General features: G+C 35.8%; 1 protein-coding gene across 2 annotated transcripts; it reads right to left on the reverse strand.

Moving 5' to 3' along the window:
- Positions 1–14,735: 14,735 nt before the first annotated feature.
- Positions 14,736–20,115, reverse strand: LOC106074956 (complement C1q-like protein 4). Of its 2 annotated transcripts, XM_013235859.2 has the most exons (4): positions 19,743–20,115; positions 19,371–19,504; positions 17,692–17,821; positions 14,736–15,020 (listed from the first exon to the last, which is right to left on the reverse strand). In XM_013235859.2, the coding sequence occupies exons 1-4, from the start codon at positions 19,825–19,827 to the stop codon at positions 14,857–14,859; spliced, it is 513 nt and encodes a 170-aa protein (XP_013091313.2). In that variant the 5' UTR covers positions 19,828–20,115; the 3' UTR covers positions 14,736–14,856. The 2 variants fall into 2 exon arrangements, 1 of the variants encoding a protein (XP_013091313.2); XR_008774839.1 differs by lacking the exons at positions 17,692–17,821; positions 19,371–19,504; positions 19,743–20,115 and adding an exon at positions 15,770–15,937.
- Positions 20,116–23,374: the final 3,259 nt, after the last annotated feature.

The raw sequence follows: 23,374 nt of genomic DNA on the forward strand, positions 1-23,374 counted from the left end.
CTAGATATTTGTATTATATAGGTCTGTGGCTATGCATTTAGAAAAGCATATAAAGCATATAAATATTTTTTTTTTCACTTTTTAGCACTAACATTCTAAGCTTTTTCTTTTGTGTTACAAAATATTTTGTTACTGTGATATAATGATACTAATAAAGCTTGTCTTCGAGTCTGTAGATTAATAAGGAATGCAGTATTTCACGTAGATACGCTACGCAGTCCCAGCTTTGACCTACATATTTTGCAACAACCAGGGTAGGGCAAACATAACCATTGTCCGCCGGTGGTCGATTAAGATTTTCTTTTCACGATCTGCGTCTGTCCTGGAAAGCGGATTTTCTTTTGGTCTCAAATGGGTATCCCGCGGCCTTTGTGAGTGACCTCCAGCTGTCTCGTTCTGAAGCAACACGGTGCTCAGTGATATAGTGTTCTTAATATGGTGGTGGTGTTTTTTTTTTTAAATCTATATCAACTTCCTGTTTTTTTTAATTTTATTTCAAGTTCCATGATTAGAAATAGAAACGTATAGACTGGTATACGAGGCGCTTTTTGTTAGTTCATTTTACTAAAAGTGAGACAAGTTAAGTTAAAGAAAAAAATGTATTGAGTGAAATTGCATCAATTATCTTCAATATATTGTAATAACTGAAGGGAGGCAAACTCAACGAGACATGGATGTTTATTTACAGGACATCACAAATACATGTAGAACAACATGTCTTGGGCACAACATCTTTACATCAACTCTAGACTTAGGCGGAAATCCTTTTCTCTCTCTCATGTCAACATCCGACTTAGTCTTGTCACTAATAGTGCGAACCTTCTTTCTACACTAGCCTGGATTGCAGTGCGCATGGCAGAGTTATAACATATCTTCAATATATACAGGAAACTACCATTCATTGATCACGAGATCTCTTAAACTATCGTACATATCAGCATCAAATTTTGAACACAGGTTCCTTTTACCTCTTAGGTTCTCACTAAGAACGCTTTTGGACATATTTGCAACCTGGCTATAGCCATTCGCGAAAAACCGCTAGCTCTATCAGACTTTTGTATTTTATTTTCGGTATTTCTCCAAGAGAGAGAGAGAGAGAGAGAGAGAGAGAGAGAAGAAATAGAGAACGGGCCGTAAAATTTCATTATAAGTTACATTAATTCGCGGGCTTTAAAAAAAAGTTACGTCAGGTTGTTCGTTAAAAAAACAACAGAAAGTGGTGTTCCGGTCATAATAAAAATATAAAGTCTTGGGATAAATCAACGGACGTAGCCTGTGCAGCGTGCTGCTAGTTTTGAATAAATGTAATTAGTTGATGTGGTCTTTAAATGTCTTTAATAAAGACCGCTTCACAAACCTATAGTAATAAAACGCAAGCTAAAAATACGTGGCCATATTACAAGGTCTTTGGGGCTCGCAAAGACCTTCCTTCAGGGAACAAAACCAGGAAAAAAAAGAAAAGGCAGACAGAGAAAACGATAGGAGGACAACATAAAAGAATAGACGGGCCTGCCATTGAAAAAGGTTCTAGCTTAGGCAAAAGACAGAGAGGAATGAAGAAATACGGGCGACGAATCTTGCATGGTGCCCCAACGGCCCAACAGACAAAGGGATAGGTGAAGGTAAATGTAAAATTAGTTGTTAATTGATCCGGACTAACAAAAAACATTTGTTTCATTGGAAATATTTTTCTTAATTGTTTTTGTTTAGAGTAACTTTGATGCATATAGCATGCTCAGCTCGCTATGGCCCAATCACTTTTGTGGATCATTGAGTTAGGGGCCGGAAGGGTATCTGGGAGAAGGGTATCTGGGAGAAGGGTATCTGGGGGAAGGGTATCTGGGAGAAGGTTATCTGGGAGAAGGTTTCCTTGCTGTTTTTTAAAAGCAAGGAAAAAAAGAAAGTTGTATAAGTCTGAATTCATTGAGCCTTCATGATGGAGAGCCGGCGCGTTAGCCACTGAGCTATACAAAAACTTATAAAAATAGAAGGTTTTATAGTAAAAAAACCCAACAACATCTGTAGCTTAAAATTGTTAGTAAACGATCTATTTCTCAACCTATTTCTCATCCCAAGGCTTATCTCATTAGCCATGTGCATTTCTATGTAAAAAAAAATAAAATAATTAATTACGACTAATCGAATCATTATTTGTTAATTCTTTTTCTTTTCCCTATGTGGTCTTCGACAATAAATAATTATGCAAAGTTTTAACTTGATCCGGGAATGGAATGTAGGAGACCTAACGTGTACAAGATTCCACCCAGACAGACAGAGTTGATATAAGCTCGGTTAAAACAAAAAAAAAAGTCGCTAAGGATTCCGCAGATTCACCCAAAATAAAAAGTATAATCTTCAGTTGACTATGGTTCACTTGTATGTCTACTGTGTAGTGATAAATGTCTATCTCTTCAATTCGGAATGTTTCCAGAGATTAAAACGTGGAGTAGATGAATCGATAGGCCATCTTCACTGTTCCTGAAAGCTACAAAATAATTTTTACCGACAGAATGTAAAATGTTTATTTTAATATTTTCTCAGTCTCCCTTACCTCTGATGGTTTACACCAGTGATGTCCAAAATACGGCCCGCGGGCCAGATCCGGTCCGCGACTTGGTCCCATCCGGGCAGCCGAAACGTCTGCACAAAGTTAAGCAAATCCCCACTCCAAAAAAAAAAAAAGGTTGAAAAATGTATCTTCACCTACTTTAGGGCTCTCATATTTTTTCTGAATGGATGGGTACCATGACCTTTAACATTTGTGAGTTTATGAACAGGGACTCTGAATGTAGAATCTACCAGGAAATGTTGGTGGATCTTTACTTTTTATGAACATGACAATAAGACATCTTTGTTTTATAAAGAAAGTGTGACTGTTTAAAAAAAAAGAATAACATATACATCGACATTATAAAATAAATATGGGGCATCCTTGGTTTGAACTAGGATTAAAAGATTGATTAACTACAACTAGAGATTGGAGGATTGATGGGAATATTCCCCAAAAAGAAACAAGAAAATGTGTCGGTTTTAAAGGCACCCACACTGTTGCTAACATTTTAAGTAGAGAAATGAAGCTATTTTCTGACGCTTAAAAAAATTATAATCGTCAAATATCACATGAATGTATTACTAAATCTAGGGGGTTCTGGTAAAATAGTTTTAGAACAGTTCATTTAATTTAGTAACTTTTCGGTCATGTGGCCCGCGAGACGAGTGTTGGAAAATTAAATGGCACGCAGGTCGAATTAGATAGGACATCACTGGTTTACACTGTTACTCGTTTACTATGGACATAAATATATTTGAACACAAAGTTAAAGTAATAATTACAATTCCAAGAACGTTTCTGGCTAAGTTCTTATTGGTCACGTGTCTCACAGATAACTGCCTCATTCAAAATGTGAATAACTGTGAAGTTCTTCCCTGCTCGCCGCTTGCACTTTAACTGCATTTTTTTTTTTACTGTTCTCCGATCAGATAGTTGCATTGGTCACTTGGTCATAGCACAATCGTTTTTTTTTAAATTATATTCCTCCCAAACCATGTATAAACATACTTCATGAAAGGATCAACGATGATAGTCTAAATAAATAACTAGTCAAGTCGGCACCAGCGAAGTGTCAATAAAGAATTGAAGACTGACATTTATACCCTTACTATAGCATGGACTTGACCTACTTGTAGTAATCCTGTGTACCTCCAGGGAAGCAAAAGGGCCAACCTGAATTAATCATGTGTATTCTGTAATGTACTAGATTAGAGAGTAGGTTAGTTTTGTGAGACAAATATATTGTGCATAGTTTTAGCGACAGTAAAAGTAGTGACATAGAAAGACAGAGTAATGACGTAGCGAACAAGAGACCAACATGGCGTTATGTTAGAAGTAGGATGTGTTTTAAAAAGTAGTTCGAAATAGCGACGTTTCAGGAAGACTGGACGGATTTCCCAGTGATTAATAAAGTATCATTTTATAGAACTGAATGTTGTTATCAAGTATATTAAATTAATGATGTTCTGTGGCTAATGTGAAGTAATAATTGATACATAGTCGAAGTCAGATTAGATTAGCCCATAACAATTCCCAGAGGAACACAACGATATAATTGAATTAATGATGTGCACACTAAGTGGAGCATAGGGACCTATATGAATTAATTCATCTTAGTTTCAGAGAACATAGGGACCTACTTGATTTAATCCTGTGTACCCCTCAGAGGAGCGAAGGGACCTACTTGAATTAATCCTGTGTACCCCTCAGAGGAGCGAAGGGACCTACTTGAATTAATCCTGTGTACCCCTCAGAGGAGCGAAGGAACCTACTTGAATTAATCCTGTGTATCCCTCAGAGGAGCGAAGAGACCTACTTGAATTAATCCTGTGTACCCCTCAGAGGAGCGAAGGGACCTACTTGAATTAATCCTGTGTACCCCTCAGAGGAGCGAAGGGACCTACTTGAATTAATCCTGTGTACCCCTCAGAGGAGCGAAGGGACCTACTTGAATTAATCCTGTGTACCACTCAGAGGAGCAAAGGGACCTACTTGAATTAATCCTGTGTACCCCTCAGAGGAGCGAAGGAGCCTACTTGAATTAATCCTGTGTACCCCTCAGAGGAGAGAAGAGACCTACTTGAATTAATCCTGTGTACCCCTCAGAGGAGCGAAGGGACCTACTTGAATTAATTAATAAAGGAGGAGCGGCGGATCGCATACAAACTCCCTAGAACTTGTTACTTTGCGTCTATCTACTCTCTGTTCCAATTCCTCTCCAGTATCCACAGCTTTACTGATGATTGACCTCTTCCTGGTTTGTTTAGTCCTCCCACTTTCCTCTTTGCCAGCCACTTCCAGTGCCTGCCTTGCAATAGTGCAACTGTTGTGTATCGCTTTGTATGATGAGCCATCATGAAACTTTTTGGTGATATCGGTGAACTTGGATTGAGCACCATAAGAAAATATCAGCTTCCATATTAGCTCTCTGGAAAAGTGTAAATGGTGTCAAAAGCTACACCAAAACCACAGAAGGTTGATTGGCAGTTTCAAAAGAGATTGTGGATTTCGAATCAAGCATTAATAGGATCATTTTTTTTATTAAAGTTTTAAATACAGGATTGATGACCTTCATAAAACTTTACACAGGCCATCCCCTACTTAAATCAGGAGTGTGTTAACCTATATTCGTTAAATCTCTCACTGATAGGTTTTCTAAAATTATATTCTTGTCATTTTTTTTTCTTGCCATGTCATTAATATTGTATTACAAATAGGAACATGATATTTAAAAAAAAATGACATGTACAAACTTAAAAAAAACAAGATTACAAAGAGAGTTTGTCTTATCACACAAACTCAGAGGCGGCCCCCATCGAAGTCACCAATGAACCAATGGACCAGGAATAATTAAGCCATAGTCTTGTTTTGATCGTTTCAATTAATAAAATGGTAAAAAAAAATAATTTGGCGTTTTTTTTTTCATATAAAATTAAACAGGACAACACTTCGTCTTTGATAAGACTCTTCTAACTCTTCTGGAATAAGTAGAGTAGACATCCAACTGATCACCTAAAAACAGAATGGAAACTTCCCAGACAGTGTCTGTGGCTCCTGGTCATCACTTCCCATCAACTTTCTTCAAATATGTTCCAATAAACACTATTGCTAGTGTTACGTTTTCATATTGGATGAGACTCTTTAGACATGTAAACAAATCACAGTTTATAAATACTTTAATCTTTATTAACACTGAAAACACTTTCTTGTTCATAGTCCTCCATTTCGGTTCTTCTTCCTACTTTTAACACGCATTCGCACCATTACACATTCACACTAAGATGCGCACGTAACACCCCCCCCTGTTTAACAAGTTCGATGCACATCGAACGTCCAAAATACAAATCACTGAATATATTATCAGACTATTCCAAGTTAAAACAAATCGGTAACATATAAAACCATAATGTAATAACTACACAAAATCAAACACAATGTCATGTTAATACCAATACAATTCCAACATGGAATAACAATTATATTCATCACAATAATAACTGTTATTATGAGCAATTGAAACCACTTCTGTTAACATATACCTATAAGTAATCATATTTCTATTAATACAACTCCCCACTCATAATCGTATGCCTGTACAAAACACCATCATTCCAGTCGCAATCAAATAGTTAACAAACAAAGTCTATCTTGCTCCACGCATATTGTAACAACAATATTCAATTCATTACACATATATTTATTCATTGTAGAATAGAACAATAATTAATGCCCATCATTCCCACCTTTTCTAATCATATCTATATAATTCTAACATTATTGACATGCCATCCTTTCCGCTTCCCTCCTTTGCAATGATGTCCCATTGTGATCCTACTACCTAATGATCTAGCTGTACTGTTTTCTAGGCTGCTAATATCCCTCTCTTTTCTCGTATACGCCTCTTCACTATTGTACCTTGAATCCTTAATTCTAATTAATTGTTGACACTTTCTTCTAATATGCCCCCTTCTCCCACAATTAAAGCATAAGATGTATGAACTTGTACGTCTATATGTGGGTTTAAATCGCTTTCCCTGTACCACTGATTGCCTTACTTTACTTTGATTTGGACCCATTCCTATTGCATTGCCTTCTACCTTATCTGTTAATTCTTTCTTCTCGTGCTCTCTGCTACCCATGTCATCTGATGTATGAGATCCTATGTCTTCTTCCACATCCCCATTTCTACCTCGCATAGACTTTATCCCATAATATTTCTTCCAATTCTCAATCTCCCTTACTGAACATATTTTCACCCCATGGATATTCCCAATAATTAAATCTATCTCACCCTGATCTACAACACAAGCTTCCACTGTCCCCTTAACATACGGTGTGTCTATACTAACTTTAGCAATCGGTAATTGTACAATATTCCCATTAAACATAACACACTTCCTAGATTCGCCTGTATATTCATGGTCTTCCACTAAATTCTTATTCACTCCAATAATAGTGCTCCCAGTATCCCTGATGGTCTTGGCTGCCTTGTTCCCTACGAATGTCTGAAAAATCTCCAATGTTCCAGTATCAGATGACAATGATAAGCCTTGCTCTATTCTACCTTTCTCCCAGTCCTTTCTTTCCTGTCTGTTTCCTTGATATCTTCCGTTGCGGCTATCATTTTGTCTTTCATATGTACCACTTCTATACTGTCTATCATGTGTCTCCCTTGTTCTGTGAGAGTTATTCTGTGTCTCACATGTTCTGTTAAAGGCAACTATTTCTTCAATATCACTGCCTCTAGATAATTTCTTCTCGGGATGTGCCACTTTATAAGCCCTTATCAGTCTTACTATGTCTTCTATGGATTTCGGTTTCCTCTCCAACAGAAATATTTTTAATTCCTCCTGACACTCGTACATCACTTTGTCCAGCATGAGAAATGTCTTAAGACTGTCAAAGGTTTTTTCTACCTCAGCGGTTTCTATCCAGTTATCGAAATGGCTGCTCATTTTGTCCAAGAAGGTCTGCGGGTCATCCTCTGGTTCTATCTCACAATTAACAAACTGTTGGCGATAGAAAGCTTCTGTTTTCCCGAAAGTTCGAAGTAGTTGTTCTTTCACAATGCTGTAGTTACTCTGGTTCATACATATTTTGGAAGGCACCTCCGCTGTAAATGATCTCGACAATAAGAATGTCCATTTGTCTTCAGGGTACTCCAGTTCTCTCATTTCTATTTCGAACTTCTTCAAAAAAATGTCTATGTCCATTTTGTCTTCGTTGAATATCAAACCTTTATATTTTGCCAGTTTATTCCCTGTAGATTCACTCTTTCTATTATCATTCTCTTTTCCTTGGTCTGTTTTTAACTTTTTCTCTGCTGTCTCTTTTTCAAATGCTAATCTTTCTCTTTCAATGGCGACCAATTCATTTTTCTTTTCCCTTTCAATTGCTACTATCTCCTTATCCTTTTCTCTTTCTCTTTTGTCCTCCTTATCTAATCTCTCCTTTTCTTTGTCTCTTTCCATCGCTAATCTCTCCTTTTCTTTGTCTCTTTCCATCGCTAATCTCTCCTTTTCTTTGTCTCTTTCCATCGCTAATCTCTCCTTTTCTTTTTCTCTTTCCATCGCTAATCTCTCCTTTTCTTTGTCTCTTTCCATCGCTAATCTCTCCTTTTCTTTTTCCCTTTCTTTTTCTCTTTTGTCCTCCTTATCTAATCTCTCCTTTTCTTTGTCTCTTTCCATCGCTAATCTCTCCCTCTCCATCAACCTTTCTTGTACGTATTTTCTTAGTTCTGCCCCTTCAAGCTCCAACAACCTTCTCTCTTCCTTCAACGCTGCTACCTCAGCCCTGTCCGCCATAGTTGATTACTAATAATATCGAATCGAATGTTCTCCTGTCTCTAGATCTAGTCTATACTATCTCTACTGTCTGCTGACAGGAGATCCACTGTGTATAGAGGGATACGTGGGTTTTACCTTTGCGTTGGGCGCCACTTGTTACGTCTTTATATTGGATGAGACTCTTTAGACATGTAAACGACAAATCACAGTTTATAAATACTTTAATCTTTATTAACACTGAAAACACTTTCTTGTTCCTAGTCCTCCATTTCGGTTCTTCTTTCCTTTCAACACGCAATCGCACCATTTCACATTCACACTAAGATGCGCACGTAACAGCTAGTTAGTTCTTTTTGTTGAACAAATACAGTGAGCTGATGACCTACTATTATTGATTTTTACTCAAATGTAAATTGAGTGTCAATTCTATTATAAAATCCCACTGTTTATGACATTTATTCAAATGCTATCGCAAATTTTACAATGATATTTAATTAAAATTAGAAACTAACATCACCTGAACATAATCGCTCTATCTACTTTAAGACAGAAGTGATATAACGTTGTACTTTGACATTAAGACTTAAACAACCATCTAGACGTGTCTAGGCATGTTTGGGCATGTATCTAGAGATTTTAATATAATAAGTTTTTTCAACTTGGTTGTCATCCTCAAAATGGTTTCACCTGGTGCAACAGCACCCTTCGCACCTCCTAGTGACGCTACTGCTTCCAGATACGTACCTCTCACCAACAATGTCGATTAATATATTGGAGTAGATGGGCTAAGAAATTTAAAAAAAAATAGCCCGCGCAAATAACCGGTTTCCCATGCGAACAGCATAGTGCACTATTACCCACTAGTATGTCTACTAATCCTGATTTTAATCGCTCTATATCTACTTTAGAGGTCTAGACGATAGCTCTAGAATATAGAATATATATAGTATATAGAATGTAGAGCTTGAATAGATCTAGAATGTATCTAGAATCTAGAGCTAAACTAGATCTAGATTTCTAGACTAGTTCTAGATGTAGCCTAGTATAGATATCTAGGTTTAGACCTAGAATCTAAACTAGGTCTAGACCTAGATTCTTGACAAGATCTAGAACTAAATCTAGAATCCAGGCTATATATAGAATCTAGACTAGACCTAGAATCTAGATATATAATCTTGATCAAAAATAGAATTCGTATGACTTTAAATCTCAAAATTACTAGACCTAGAGTTAGGCCAATATTATGATCAGGATTAGATGTAGATCTAGTAGTACTTGATAATAATGCACTATGCTGTTCGCATCACATTCACTTCTTAATGTGATACTACTGTTTACATGAAGAATAAATCTGCACCCTAAACTGTAAGTGTTAATTATGATCTAGGTTCACAGTCAGCAATAAACAAACAGCAACCATTAGTGTCATGGCGGAGAATGATACTTTATTATATTGAACGCGTGCACCTTTGCGCACCATATCAACATCCCCTTTTCTTTAAAAAAAATAATTAAAAAAAATAAAACATTTCGGGGAGTATCATAGAAAAAAAATAAAACAACAACAACATAAACAACTAAACGTAACATACATGTATACGCTTCAATCAATATGAAACATATCACATTTAAAAATCAACATTCAATAGTTCATTAAGACACATAGTCATTGAATCTTGTCGGTTTCTTCAACTGATCCCTTGGTCGCAGAGAATGATGATTTGATGAGTTGCGAACGTGTTGATCCTGAGTTCTATTGTCCTGTATGTTGTTATCAGTAGCGGGAAACATATCTTCTTCTGTTTCTCTGTTCGGGTTAATATGCACTCTGTTTCTTTGGTACACTGCACCATTGTCACCTCGAATAATGTAAGCTCTCTGATTGACTTGAGACTGGATTCTTCCACGTCTCCATGTAGGGTCATTAGGAGATTGGAAATAGACCATCTGTCCAGTTTTCAGCTGACTTAAATTTCTTGACCTCTTATCATAAGATGTTTTTACACTCATCTGACGTTTTTCTTTCCTTCTCATAATGTTCTCTTGACATGTAGAAATCTTAATGTTACTCCTTTTGTTTGGTATCAGTGTTCGAGTCATCCGACCAAAAAACATCTGAACTGGGCTTAGATTTGTGTCTTGCCTTGGAGTATTTCTAAATTCCAGAAGAGCTTCATAAGCATCTGACTTTGATTCTCTAGATTTCTTCATTATGTTCTTCAAAATTTTAACTGCTGACTCAGCTTTTCCATTGGATTGATGGTGTCCTGGAGAAGATTTCAAATGAGTCACTCCCCATTCCATCATAAATTTGGAAAAATATTCCGATGTGAACTGAGGTCCGCTATCAGATATACAAACTTTGGGCACCCCATATCTTGCAAATAAAACTTTCAGTTTCTTTATAATTGCGTGTGTTGTTGTCAACTGCATGTTTTCTACCTCTATGAAATTTGAATAATAGTCCACTATGGCTAGATATTGTTGGTCACACATTTGAAATAAATCAATTCCAATCTTGTCCCACGGATTAGAACCTATTTCGTGATGTATTAATTCTTCTCTCTGGTTTGCTGGTTTATTTTTCTGACAAATGTAGCATTAGTTGGCTATTTCCTGTATTCGAGCTGATAATCCAGGCCAGAAAACTGTTTCTTTTTCTCTTCTTTTCATTGAGTCTACTCCCAGATGTGCTGCATGGAGTTTTTCTTCTATTTCCTTGCGAAGTGATATCGGTATGATTATTTGTTCTCCTTTCAACAGGAGTCCGTCTTCGTATGTTAACATGTCTCTTAGTGAAAAATATTGTTTGAGTTCAGGTAAACTATTATGTTTGTCTGGCCATCCATTTAGGATATACTGAATAAGTGTTTGCATTGTTCTATCTTTCTCTGTCTCGATTCTGACTTTCTCCAGCACTGCATCTGGTATTGCCAGTCCGACTGTATTGACACAAACATCAGGGATATCACACTTTTCCTCTGATGGGTCTCTACTCAAAGTATCAGCTATGAACAAATTTTTGCCTTTGACATATTGAAACTGGATATCGTAACGATAAAGACGCATCATTAAACTTTGTAGCCTTCTCGGAGCAGAACTGAGTGGTTTTTGAAGGATGTTTTCCAGTGGTTTATGGTCATTCTGAACTATAACTGTCCTGCCATACGTATACTGGTCAAAACGTTCCAAACCAACAACCACTGCTAACAATTCTTTTTCAATCTGTGCCCATCTTTTCTGAGTATCAGTTAATGATCTAGAAGCATATGCTATTGGACTGCCATCTTGTAATAACGCTGCTCCTAACCCATTTTGGCTACTATCTGCTTGTAATGTAAGCTCTTTGTTAGGGTCAAAATATATCAATGTGCCATGAGTCGATATTTTCTGTTTTATCTTGTTGAAAGCTCGTGTGCATTGATCAGACCAAACAAATGGTGTGTTCTTTCTGATCAACTCTGTTATGGGCTGTACATCTGTCGACAAGTCTGGAACAAATCTTGCAAGATATTGAACCATGCCACAGAATCTTCGGACTGATGAAATATCTTTTGGAGCATTCAAACTCAAAATCGCAGATACTTTGTTCGGGTCTGGTTTTATTCCTGCTTCTGTAATAATATGACCCAAAAAATTAATCTCAGCTGTTCTAAAAACAGACTTTTCATGGTTCAGTTTAATCTTCTTTTCTTGACATCTCTTCATCAGGTCTCTTAGGTTAATATCATGATTTCTGAGTGCTTCTTCTTTCGTTCTTCCTCTTCCTACCACTATAATATCATCAACGTAATTGAAACAGCCTTTCATTCCTTCTAGTGCTAGATTTAATCGTCTCTGAAAAATTTCTGAACTCACTTTCAGTCCAAATGGTAATCGTTTCCATTTGTATCTACCAAAAGGGGTTATCATTGCTGTCAAATTAGATGACGCTGTGTCTAGTCTGACATGCCAGAAAGCTTCTTGCACATCCAATTTGCTGAATATTTTGGCATCGTTCAAATCTGCCAATATGTGTGGATCTATGCAGATCCTAATTTTTCCATTAGCTTTTTCCACAATTGCCATCTGACTCACCCACTCTGTAGGCTCTATCACTGGTTCTATGATTCCTCTCTGCACTAGGGTCTTTCACTCCTTCTTAACTCTTTCTTGTAAAGCAATAGGGATCTTTCTACACGGCAGAATCTTGGGCTTAATGCTGCTATCAATCTTTAAAGACACTTCTCCTAAGTCACCCAAATCACCAGTAAACTTTGGACTATAGTCTTCTTCTTGGTTATTCACTACTGATGCTATGAACCTATCTTTATTGACTTTGATTAACTTCATTCTTGTTAAAGTTTCATGACCTAGAAGGCATGCTAGATTATTTGGTACAACTATATATTCTACCTCAAATGTTTCGTTAGTTTTCTCATTTCTCGTCGTTAGAGTGGCTTTCCCTATGGGTCTCATTTCAGTCTTATTCCACATTAGTAATCTTTGCGTTGCCTTTTCTATCTGGTTCTTATTTACGTATTTTTCCTGGATGGTATTTACATCAGCTCCACTATCCATTTGAAACCTTACACGGTGACCATTTACTGTCATAACTGCTGTCATCCTTTTCGTTTTGTGGTTCTCCAAAGACATCACCCATTCATTTTTTACCATCATGACATCATCTCTTGTGTCCGACTGTAGCTGTCTTTCATCGTTAGACATATCATCTGACACCTGCTGAATTTTCTTTTTGCACCTCACAGCAAAATGATGTCTCCCCTTGCATGCTAGGCACATTTTACCCCATGCAGGGCACTTTTCTTTAATGTATTCGTGAATCCTTCCACAATACCTGCATTTACCTTTCTGAATGTTTGTTCTTGAAGGTGTTGATACTTTCTCAATGATTGGAGGGTCGGCTTGTATTTGTCTCAACTGTTTGTTGGCGGTCTCGTATGCTCTGCAAATGTCTCTGCACCTTTCCAATGTGAGACTACTATCTTGTAGCAATTTCATTTTGAGGCATTCATGTCTAATACCAAGAACTACTCTGTCTCTAATCAAGCTATCTTCCAGGCGTTCGAAACTACACGTTTTTGCAAGTCTTCTCAGATTTGTTATGTACTTGTCAATGTCCTCGCCGTCTTGCTGTTCACGAGTATTGAACACATAGCGCTCATAAGTTTCATTCGTTTTTCCAATGCAAAAACGTTCAAATTTGTTCACTATTTCTTCCATCTTTCTTTCTTTTCCCTTCTCAATTTCAAGACCTTCATATATGTCCATCGCTTTTGTTCCTATAATTGTTAGAAAGGTGGCCACTCTGACCTCCTCTGATTCTTCCGACAATTTAATGGCTAACTCATAGTTTCGCCAGCTCCGGTGAAACTTTTGCCAATTAGCGGCCATGTTTCCTTCTACCTCGAGCGGCTCGGGTACAGGAAGGAAATTTCTAGCTGCCATTGCACGGCGTAGCCTTGAATTGTTGTCTATTTATTATTGCAAACAATTAACCTTTATATACTGATTAATGATTACCTCTGATCATTAATATACCGCTGCCACCATGTCAATTATGATCTAGGTTCACAGTCAGCAATAAACAAACAACAACCATTAGTGTCATGGCGGAGAATGATACTTTATTATATTGAACGCGTGCACCTTTGCGCACAATATCAACAGTAAGAAGATAAACTATTTCATTAATAATTTATAGATGTAAATTTTGTTCAAATTGTTTAATACGTTTAAATCTAATTCTAGATCTACATCTGGCCTCAATTAATTCTAATTTAGATTGTTGTCAAGTTTATCATGAAAATATGCCAAAACTAAGGGCTATTTAGGTAGTTTTTTTTTTTTTTAAACTTTCAACTAAAACGAATTTCGTATTAAAATTATTTTTAAAAACAACATTTGAATCAGTATTCTATTCCATGAGTTAGTTAATAAATGGAAAATCTATTTTACAATGATCCATTGATCCTTTTTCTACTGTGATCTTAGATGCATTTTTTTTTATACCAATGTGCGAGTCTATGAATGAAGCTTGACTTATTAATGAAGATGTTTGTGACCTTTTTATAAGACTTACTTCCCCTGAAGTTTTTCATTTAAAAGTGGTGAATTTTTTTAAAAAATCTGCTTGCAAAGATAATTTTAAAAATTAGATGGGGTTAACTTTCGGAAAAGAAAAAAAGTAGCCGTTGCATCAGAACTGTTAATGATCTAAACTATCATGATGTCCGAATTTCATTTTCTCTTCTAGTTTCTGGGATCTAAACGAAACGGACATCGGACAGACAGGCCACACAAAACTAATAGCGTCTTTTCCCCTTTAGGGGGTCGCTAAAAAGCAACTACAAAATAACACTTTTAAACATTTAAAAAAATTAACATAATAGCTAGTCGACAGGACATTAACATCATTTTATTTTCTTTCATTAAAATGGGACATAACTAGTTTAGTTTCTGTGTTTACAGTTTTATTCACAGTTTCACCCCTTTCAGAAGGCCCCTCTGGGTGCGCGCTCACTGCATGGGGGCGACCATATTTTCCATGGTGCTGCTGATCATGAAGCCGCTGAAGATGTTGTGCTCGTAGTTGTTGGTCTCTCCTGAGTACATGTGCACCGGGTGGGTGACCACAACGTAGACTGTCTCGCCACGGAGACACTCGATGACAACAGTTCTGCCTGGGGATGGAAGTGAAGAGTTTCGAAGCCATGGCTAGGATTAACTTTAATTAACCTTTACTGCAACCTATTGTAAACGTGTTTCTTGCTAAGCATTCTTCTTTAGTGTGGGGGTTTTAGTATTCTTCTTTAGTGTGGGGGTTTTAGTATTCTTCTTTAGTGTGGGGGTTTTAGTATTCTTCTTTAGTGTGGGGGTTTTAGTATTCTTCTTTAGTGTGGGGGTTTTAGTATTCTTCTTTAGTGTGGGGGTTTTAGTATTCTTCTTTAGTGTGGGGGTTTTAGTATTTTTCTTTAGTGTGGGCGTTTTTACGATACATTTTCGGTTCTAAGCAATGTCAAGAATTGTATGATAAAAATACCACCGTTGCCAACTGGCAATGATTAGTTTTCTAGAAAAAGCTAGAAATCTGATTCTGCAGCGCTAAAAATTGCGCTAAATATTATCTCAGATCTACAAAGATATAGCTAATCAACATTTAGTTGTTGTTGTTTTTTGTTTCGTACACCGGTGACACCACAATGCTAGTTATTTATCATTTTAATATAATATAGCGACATCGTGGCGATTAGCTCAAAGAGAATTAGCTCTAGCTAGATAACTTGATTGCACTCTACATGTATCTGATGTAACCAAATTTTGTTTACTATCTTTTGAAACTAGAGCACGTCTTACCATACTTCTATTCAAGTCAAAACTTCGTGGAGAAAGGATTTCGGGTGATTACGGATTTAAAAGAAAGGGCTCTTACCATTTTCATTTTAAGAAATTTGATGACGTATACATCTAGTGATGGGAAAAAAGTACTAGCTCGTTGGCCATAACGAGAAAACTGAAGTTTTACTTTTATAATTTTTCAAAGTATACAAATAAAAAAAAAAAGATATTTTCTACTAGGTCTACATCTAGATCCAACATCGGTTTTGAAAGGACTATCGCGTTCGGGAATTTCCGAATGTAAGGCTTTATTGATTCAATTAAATTAAATAATAATTTTACGCACTGTCTGCTAATGAACATCAAGTCTTGAAGACGCAATAAACCTCTTTTTCAATTTTCCAATCTACATCTACCAAAAGTAATTAAAAACAAAATAATCGCTCTATTAGATATAAAAAGAGTGTATTCAATCTTATCTTCTTCTTCTTCCTGGTTCTCATTATTATGTTGAGATGAACTGTGCAGTGGTTTCCAAATCAAGGAGCTCTCCATATAGTTTTCTTTCTATAGGAAGTGTTTAAGGGTCAGTGTCTTGTTCGGGCCTCTTGGTAAAGAATGCAGTTTTGAAGGACACGGTCAGCATTCTCTGGTGACACTCCACATGGGCAGATCTCACTGGTTCCAATTTTGAGCTTCCGGTACATATGTCGTCTCATTCTGTTATGTCCAGTTCTGAGGCGAAAGATTAGACGTTGATAGGTTATAATAGGAATCATCTTTCTTTGATCTTGTCGGGATAGCTTATAATAGGCATCATCTTTATTGTGATTCGGATGAGAGCTGATCCATTTCTCATTTATTCTGTACCCTATAAGTTTCTTCATTTCTTCTGGATAGCATGCAGTGTTTTTGTTTTCAATCAGATTTGACGTTCTGCTCTATACGTAACACTTGTCATTAATCTTCGGACTCGAAGACAAGCTTTCTTATAAGTTGTATAGTGGTGCTACTGTATTTTGTTTTTTAAAGTATTTTTTGCTATGTAGACAGGCTTATTTAATAGAATATTTCATTGGTAAACTTAAGCTGACCCCAAAATATGCTACAATTAAAGCGCATCCATAAATCATTATAGCAAAGCATTGTTCAATCACCACATTGGAACCCAGTCTCGTTATACGATAAAGGTTTTGCGATTGTACGGCTAGTATTGATGGATTTCAAATCAATCGTAAAGTTACAATAGCTGATATTATGATATAATATTGAAATAGACTTTAAATGGATAAAATGTATTTTATGCTGCCCCCAAAACAATCTTTATAATAAAATAATAACCATAAACTGAATTAAAGGCCATAAGACAAATTGAAATAGTATAGTCGTTACTACTTTTTAGTGCTATGAATGGGCCTCAAATCACTTGGTGCCCTAACTGAAATGCACGAGTGAGAGTCTCTAGGTTAAAAAGTTTGTTTTAATTTTGAGATTTGCTGCAAAACAAAAAGAGATTGGAACAAAGAAGACAAACAATCGAAAAGCAATAATAATATTTTTTAAAAATATGTTTTTCTATATTCAAATAGTATCTTTTTCACCATAATAATAATAATAATAATAATAATAATAATAATAATAATTCCTCAGTGGAAACTGTTAAAGGGACTACGATGAATTTTGTTTCTCTTTAGCGAAACTCGACCCTGGCAGCGCCAGAGAATGACTACTCGTTCATTTCTAACATAATAATAATAATAGCCTTTATATAGCGCTACTTTCATGCTTACGGCATGCTCAGAGCGCTTTGGTCCAATGTCATTTGTGGACCAGTGGGGAAGGGGTACCTGGGAGAAGGTTTTCCTTGCTGGCGCTCAGTAAACTCTATGTTGTGTCGAACCTCGAGCCCCCTTCATAGGTAGCCAAGGTAGCCTCTCGACCACGCTTTCCCACACGGAAGGTAACTTGTACCTATCTACTCAGTAAACCAACGAGTCTCTCACTATCAAAACTTACTTCCCGAGGAATGCGCACTCTCATCGTAGGCGTGTACTGTAATGAGGTATTTTCCATTGTGATACAGATTCAAAGTCATTAGGTTTCCTGGTGTTGAGAGACCGCCCACGTTGATGACGTAAAGACCTGACTGAAAGTTAAAAAACAAAATGTCACGTGCTCAAATATAAGATGCACTGGACCAAACAAAAAATAATTCAGAATCATGATAAAAGAATTTTACTCTTTATCAGTAATATATTCTCATAAAATTAAATTTATGTATGCAGGTCTTGGCAGTTGACCAGCTTCTAGAAAAACAAAATGTGATATCAAATTTATTCTCTTCAAAGATCAAGTTCTACTTAATGTTCAATAAATTTATTTAAAATAAATATTCATTTTTTGTTCTTCATAGAAAAAAGAGAAAAAATTGATCAGTTTTGTATCGAACCCACAAAAAATCGATTTATTAGCTCAATGCTCAATCTTAGCTTAGCTACAATCTTGTAAGTAATTCGATTGTAACGAATACTTTATGCTAAATTTTGTCACATTTTAATTTATTCTTATAATTTGTTTCTTAACAAAAGTAGACATCCGGCATTGTCTACCGACATTTATACTTAGAGTACTTAGAACGAAAACAAAATCTGGGACAAAACAAACATAAAAGTTGTTTAAAGTATCCAAAAGAGGAAGAAAAGAATAAAAAGAGAAAGGGTTAAAAAAAAAAGATACACATACTAAATCTCTCACATGTCGTTGTTCCTTGGTCTTACAACACAATACGTTGATTCATTGGCCAAGCAAGTTTTATATATCACCGTGTTCCGTTAAAAAAAACCCGACATATTCAACGTCGTACATTCAAAAATAAATATAAAATAAAAATCCAGAAAACCGTAAACAATTTATAATTTTTGCGCGCAAATTACTATAGTACCTCAGTACACAATCCACAGTTCTTTGTACAAATCTGACATTAATTCGCTACATCTGTATGGCCCATTCGAATTGTGAACGTGATTTCTCCAAAAAATTAGTAATTAATTAATGTTGATATAAAAAAGGAAAATATTTCTTACAATATTGAGATATATTGATGTAAATGTGGAGTTATTTCCACTATATAAGTTTTTTTTTTTTTGAAATAGTTAAACCTAATTATAGTACTTGAAAATATAAATGATGAAAAGAATTAAGAATTTGAAACAATTATCGGAATAAAAAGCAACACTGAATCGTTGATCTTACACAAACATTAAAGAGCAGAAAACCCTTTACTATGTAAGATCCTTGAGATCAAATGAAGCGATGATGTCCCTTAGAAAGATAATATTAGGCTGCTGTCTTCCCAATGATCAAATGTGCCACCTGACAAAGAAATAATTTCTCTAATCGCCATGTAAGAACATGAACCAGTCAACTCAAGGATCGCAGTTCATCTCAAGGATCTCACATAGTAAGGGGTTTTATGCTCTTGAATTTTCGTGTACGACCAAAGAGTATTCAGAAAACATGTCACACTGAATCCGAAGAATACAATGGATTCGCGATACGTTTAGAATGTCTCACAGTTCTTCGGGTATCACACCCAGCACCAGATCATCAGCTGAATCTCTCCGCAACACCTCTTTAGTAGAAGCGCACTGATACAATAAGCAAATAACTTTGACAATATCTACCACCATGCTTACAAGTGGACAGGTCATGATACCAGTCGATGGGTTGTAAGCTCCGCCTACATTGGTGATGACCTTATTATAGATTAATGTTTCCCCTGGCTCCAGTAGCCTCGGACTGTTATATATTGCAGAGAATCCAACAGACACTAATAGAGATAGAAATACACGTGTAAGTCATACAAATCAATAACATCAATCAAACAATCTATCTATCTATCTATTTCTCTCTCTCTCTCTCTCTCTATCTATCTATCTATCTATCTATCTATCTCTCTCTCTCTCTCTCTCTCTCTCTCTATCTATCTATCTATCTATCTATCTATCTATCTATCTATCTATCTATCTACAATAAATAATTTATGAAATGAAATAATATTAATTTACTTTGGGCCATTTGGGCCATCGGAGCTATTTGTGCATAGGTGTTGTAGACCGCCGCAAACAGAAGAACAAAAAGTAGTCCCACCATGTTTGGTTCAATGGTTCACTCTGTCCTCGATCACACGAACACACTGCTTACACTAATAACTAAATGAAACTTAGTATGGCCAATTCAAAATATCAGCTTTGAGAAAAAGGACACATTTACTATTTTGGACTAATATATCTCCTGTTGTGTGTGTCTGTGTGGAATGTTTTCAGTATCTGTACAGCAAAAGGTATATTACTAATTTAGCAATATATAAATGTCGGCTAATTGTTTGTGCACTTTGATCTAAGGATAGAAACAGGAAGTGCAGGCTTCAATCTACCAGACGTAAACAAAAGCTTGTTTTGATCAGTGCCTTTAAATTGTTTATCGCTTTCTATAATCTGTGGGTAAAAAAATGAGGATAATCAGTTAATGCCTACAAAGGAAGTGAAATTCCTAAGTCCCTAATCTTGTATTAGTCTAACTAAACCTACGGATATAGTTAATGTAGCCTAGAGTGTGATAATAACATATCCTAGGTACAGGGGCGGACTGGGTGTCAAAACCGGTCCGGGCATTTCAATATAATCAGGGCCATAAATTGCATATCAAATGATGGTCATCCTATTGTTGGCCAGCCTGTCCTCAAAATCATTATGTTAAATTTGAGTATCGATAACTGTACATATGCAAAAATTGAACTCTATAATTTTTATAAGAAATATAGGCCTTATGTTGCTTTTTAACTGCCAAGTGTGTAGGTCCTAAAAGGATGACTTCTACTACTAGTAGTAGTAGCTCTGTCTATGGATGTAGAATATTACATTATTTTGAAAAATTTGTTAGGAGATATTCTTCTTATACATGACGCTCAAAGGGCCCCTTTTATAAGATTGTTAAAGCTTTAACAATGTAATTCATAATGGTATCCATGCGGCCCTTTCGGTGGCTCTACCGGTCCATTTAGGAACCGGCCCACCGGGCATTATCCCGAATGCCCATTTAGCCAGTCCGCCCCTGCCTAGGTATACTGGTCAAATAAAAATTAGACAGTCAAATATTTCAAAATATTCGATCGAAAAGATAATTTACAACTACAAGTACACAACCTATTGAAAGAGTCAGAAAGAGATAAAGATAAAGGGTTATTTGTTATTTTAATGACCTAGAAGAGTTTACGTCTCTAATTAAAATGCACACATTGATACGTCTGGGACGTAATTATTTTCTCTTTTAAATGAACGTCTGTAAATTATAGGATAAGATAAGATAAGATGGTATGCAACTTATGAGAACTGGAGGTTTCAAGCAAATCAGACACACACAAAAATGTTCTAATTTTTGCTTTAGAACAGTGTTTCCCAAACTTTTGACCTCTGTCAAATCTTTGACTCATTTGTGGACCGGTGGGGGAAGAGGGCATCTGGGAAGTTTTTTCCGAGCTGCAGTTAGGCCTCAGTAGACACAACTCAACTCGAGTCGGGTGTCGAACCTCGAGCCCCCTTCATAGGTAGCCAAGCCAAGTCATGTTCAAGTGTAGTTAGCCTCTCGACCATGCAGCTAGTTGTTGATGTGAGTAGTAAAAATACATCTCTGAGGCAGAAAGACAGCCGAGCGTACCATAATTAGAGAATGTGTGATTGGAGGATTGTATTTAATTTCTAAAAACTAAATTTTGGAACGTTATTATTTAAACTATAGGAAGAGTGGCTAAACTAACGTTTGATTCACTCCCACAGGTATCTGTATACTACCTCTGTAGTGAGTCCTCAATGAAATTAACTGTCGACTGTTCCTCGTTGGACTTAATCATTACAATACCCATATTTTACTCGTATCTTCATGGAACCTGGACACGGATTTCGAAAACGAAAAAATTTTAAAATTTTCAAATTACAAAAAGACATTAATTTAAATTTGGCTACAGGACTAGAAAATAGTTATCTAGAATGGACTATACGTCGTCGGGTATTTTCGCACGTAAGCATTATTTATTCAAGAGTTAAATACAAAGATATTGAGCTATGCCACAGAATCTTTTGATGCATGAGATATCTTTTGGAGCATTCAAACTCATACTCGCAAATACCTTCTTTGGATTCGTGTTATTCCAGCTTCTGTAACAATATGACCCGTTAATTTCAGATGTTCTAAAACAGACTTTTCCTGGTTTAGTTTGATCTTTTTTTTCTCAACATCTCTTCATCACCTGTCACAAATTATTCTATTTGTTTCTGAGTGTTTCTTCTTTCGTTCTTCTTCTTTCCATCACTGTGATATCATCAACAGAATTAAAACAACCTTTCAGTCCTTGATATTCATGAACATTTTACGCACTGCCTTCTTCTATTAAATTTAGCATTCGTAAGTTATTAAAAGCAAAATAATTGCTCTAAGTTGTATAAAGGTGTTATTGTCTTTTGTATTTAAATTATTATTTTTTAAAATTTTCTTGTTATAATTGCCAAGCTGTATCTTTTTGAAAAAAAGAAATGAATATAATGAAATCTTACATCAGAGAGAGAGAGAGAGAGAGAGAGAGAGAGAGAGAGAGAGTGTGATTTGTTGAACTGGAAAAAAAGATTCTAATGTAGTTTTAAAATGGAAAACAATTAAAGTGTTCAGAAGTAAAGATACGATCTGTACTATTTCATTAAGGCCTACATTTAAGAACACACAAATCTAGTGAACTAAGCTTATCAAACGGTTAGTATTTGAACTTATTGGAAGATAAAATCTCAAACTTTACGAAAACAACGTTAGCCACCAAAGTGCTTTTATTTTTTTTTTCTTTCTCTTTCTGACTAATATCAAATAGAAAGAGTCCGTTAAAACGAATAGTTTTGACCTATTTCTTTTAAAAATGTTCACCACATTTAGACAGTCACCACTTCTTTCTCCTCTCACTTTGTTATAGTAACCGACAACCGCATAGAGAAATATTCAATTACTTTTTAAGGCAGCCATTTATTTCAACATCACAAAAGTTGTTTGAATAGTAAATATAAATATTTCATTAAAATTGCTATTTCGTTTCGTCTGAAAACATGTAGTGCTAATATAAAGTAAATAATGAGTAGATACAATAACAAGCTCAAAAACAAGAACTTCTGAAAGTAGCAAGTTTATGAATAATTGATTTATTAAGTCTTAATTATTGTGTTAACAACGCTTGAAAGTTAGTTTTAACAACGTCATAAGTAATTATTTTAGAAATTAATACTTTTATTACTTTTTTCTTTATGATTTAATATTTCATTTTATTTAATGGATATATGTATGAACACAAAAAAAAACAACACTATTGCTATGAGAAGAAATTAAATAGAATGTTTACAGTTCACTATAGCTGTGCGGTTAACTGCAGATCTTTAATGAAGCACTGAACCAATAACTTTAATAAGAAACCTCTTTCATTGTCCTCGCCTTTTAAAATCTACTGCCAAGGCTTTTTATCATTAGACTGAATACAAGAAAACAGGACTCGAGAGATTTTGTTCAGCGGTTAGTCGGTGTGGGATTATGTATTTAGAATGTATTTTTTTACAAAAATAAAGAGTAGATTAAATCCTTTAGTCCTTATCACGTTCCCCCACCCCCCACC

The sequence above is a fragment of the Biomphalaria glabrata genome, chromosome 14, assembly GCF_947242115.1.
Source record: "Biomphalaria glabrata chromosome 14, xgBioGlab47.1, whole genome shotgun sequence".
NCBI lineage: Eukaryota > Metazoa > Mollusca > Gastropoda > Planorbidae > Biomphalaria > Biomphalaria glabrata.